General features: G+C 37.1%; 1 protein-coding gene across 1 annotated transcript; it reads left to right on the top strand.

Moving 5' to 3' along the window:
• Positions 1–459: 459 nt before the first annotated feature.
• Positions 460–2,135, top strand: LOC109238424 (putative UDP-rhamnose:rhamnosyltransferase 1). Its single transcript, XM_019404890.1, has one exon. It carries the CDS (start codon positions 502–504, stop codon positions 1,969–1,971), a length of 1,470 nt encoding a protein of 489 aa, XP_019260435.1. The 5' UTR covers positions 460–501; the 3' UTR covers positions 1,972–2,135.
• The last annotated feature ends 224 nt before the right edge of the window (positions 2,136–2,359 follow it).

Genomic DNA, 2,359 nt, shown 5'->3' on the forward strand with positions numbered 1-2,359 from the left:
CATTTAGGGGTGGTTGAAGGATCGTTAGTCAGTTCTAGATAGAATGGATGTTTTAGCATGACGATGACGACGACATTTTAAAATGATCTTTTTACTTGCTTTTTTTACTTTATTTCGATATTAATGATGATGATATAAGTTGAGCTAAATGAAGAGAATGAGAGGATACATATCGGCGATTTTAACTTGTTTGGGACTGAGATGTAGTTGTTATTATTATTGTATCATCAGCCTCAGGAACAGAGTCGAATCAGAATTTTAATTCTAAAGGTTCAGCCTTTACGGTTCTTAGTATTGAACCTATTATATTTTTAAAGTTAGTATAGGTTCACATCTACTATATATATTTTATACTAAATTTATATTTTGTGTTAAAAGTACTGGATTCAGATGAACCGTGTACTCTGACACTAGATACGCCTCTACTCAGGAATATGATCGCAATACTCTTTATATAGTGATCCAACAGAGAAAAGCATAACCAAAAGCTTCTTGTAAGCCATGGATTCTCAACTTCTCATCAAATCCATGGCCAATGGAGATGAAAGTAATACTAATAAGCTTCACGTAGTTATGTTTCCATGGCTAGCTTTTGGTCATATTATACCATTTCTTGAACTTTCCAAATTCATTGCTCAAAAAGGTCACAAAATCTCTTTCATTTCAACCCCAAAAAACATTGATCGTCTCCCTAAACTTCCCCTTGAATTTTCCAATTCTATAACTTTTGTCAAAATCCCACTTCCTAAAGTTGATGGTTTACCAGAAAATGCAGAGGCTACTATGGATATAACAACTGAAGAAATTATTTATCTTAAAAAAGCAATGGATGGTATGGAAAAAGAGGTGACTAATTTCTTGGAAAAAAATTCCCCTGATTGGATTATTCAAGATTTTGCACAATATTGGTTGGCTCCTATTTCAGCCAAATTAGGTATATCACGTATTTTCTACTGCATAATTAATGCTTGGTTTATTGCTTTCTTTGGGTCAACGGAGAATATGGTCAACACCAACTCAGGACCACCGCCTACGGTGGAGGATTTCTTAGTTCCACCAAAGTGGATACCGTTTGAAACAAAGGCGGCGTATCGCCGCCACGAGGCACGGTGGATGGTGGGGTCCAGCCAGAAGAATGTTTCTGGCGTTTCGGACCTTTATCGTAACGGTGTCACAATGACAGGAGCAGACGCTACTATTTTTCGTCATTGTTACGAGTTTGAAGGTCAGTGGTTAAAGTTATTAGAAGATCTTCATAATATACCGATGATTCCTTCGGGTTTAATGCCACCTATGGTGGAAAATAATAACGACAAAAAAAATGATCAATCTTGGATATCGATTAAAGAATGGTTAGATGAGAAACCCAAAGGTTCTGTGGTTTATGTAGCACTAGGTAGTGAAGTGACGATTGGTCTTAATGAAATTAACGAGCTAGCTCTTGGGTTGGAGTTATCTGGATCATCGTTCTTTTGGGTCTTGAGGAAGCCATCTGAGTCAGGAAATACTGACCCGATTGAGCTACCGGATGGGTTCGAGGAAAGAATCAAAGGTCGAGGCATAGTATGGAAGAGTTGGGCACCTCAGTTGAATATACTAAGTCATGACTCGGTTGGCGGATTCTTGACTCATTGTGGATGGAGTTCCATTATAGAAGGGTTAATGTTTGGTCATCCATTAATTATGTTACCATTTTTAGTTGATCAAGGACTAAATGCGAGAATTCTAGAAGATAAAGGGGTTGGTGTAGAAATTCCAAGAAATGAAGAGGATGGGTCCTACACAAGTAATTCAGTGGCCAACTCGGTTAATTTAGTAATGGTGGAAAATAAAGGAAAGATAATTCGAGAGAAAGCAAAAGAAATGATTTCTATATTTGGAAACAAAAATCTTCATGATAAGTATATAGAAAATTTGATTGAGTTCTTGGAAAATCATAGGAAGGTGTCAAATCAACATATATCTAATTAGATCTTAATGTAAGACAAAATAAAGTAGCAAGTTTGGTGAAATGGCCTGCCTCTCCTTTTTCCGAATTTTGTTATTTTTGGTCTTCTTTGAAGGTACTACTAATGGTGATGTTACATCCAGATGTGATGTTCAGATTTTTATGAATTCGTAACTGTTTTTCAGATCGGTTTGTTTGTTATTGTCCCTTTCTTTTTTTTTTTTTTTTTGAGACGATGGTCTTCCGGAAATAGCTTTTCAGCCTTTTTAAAGTCAGAGGAAAGGTATGCGTACACTCTACCCTCCTAATACCTCACTTGTGGGTAGAGCTTTTAATATGGGCTGGGCCGCGTTAGCCCAACTTAGCCCAAATGAGCTTAGCAATTGACGGGCTGAACTGAGCTAGCCCACC

Source organism: Nicotiana attenuata, unplaced genomic scaffold (assembly GCF_001879085.1).
Source record: "Nicotiana attenuata strain UT unplaced genomic scaffold, NIATTr2, whole genome shotgun sequence".
NCBI classification, from domain to species: Eukaryota; Viridiplantae; Streptophyta; class Magnoliopsida; order Solanales; family Solanaceae; genus Nicotiana; species Nicotiana attenuata.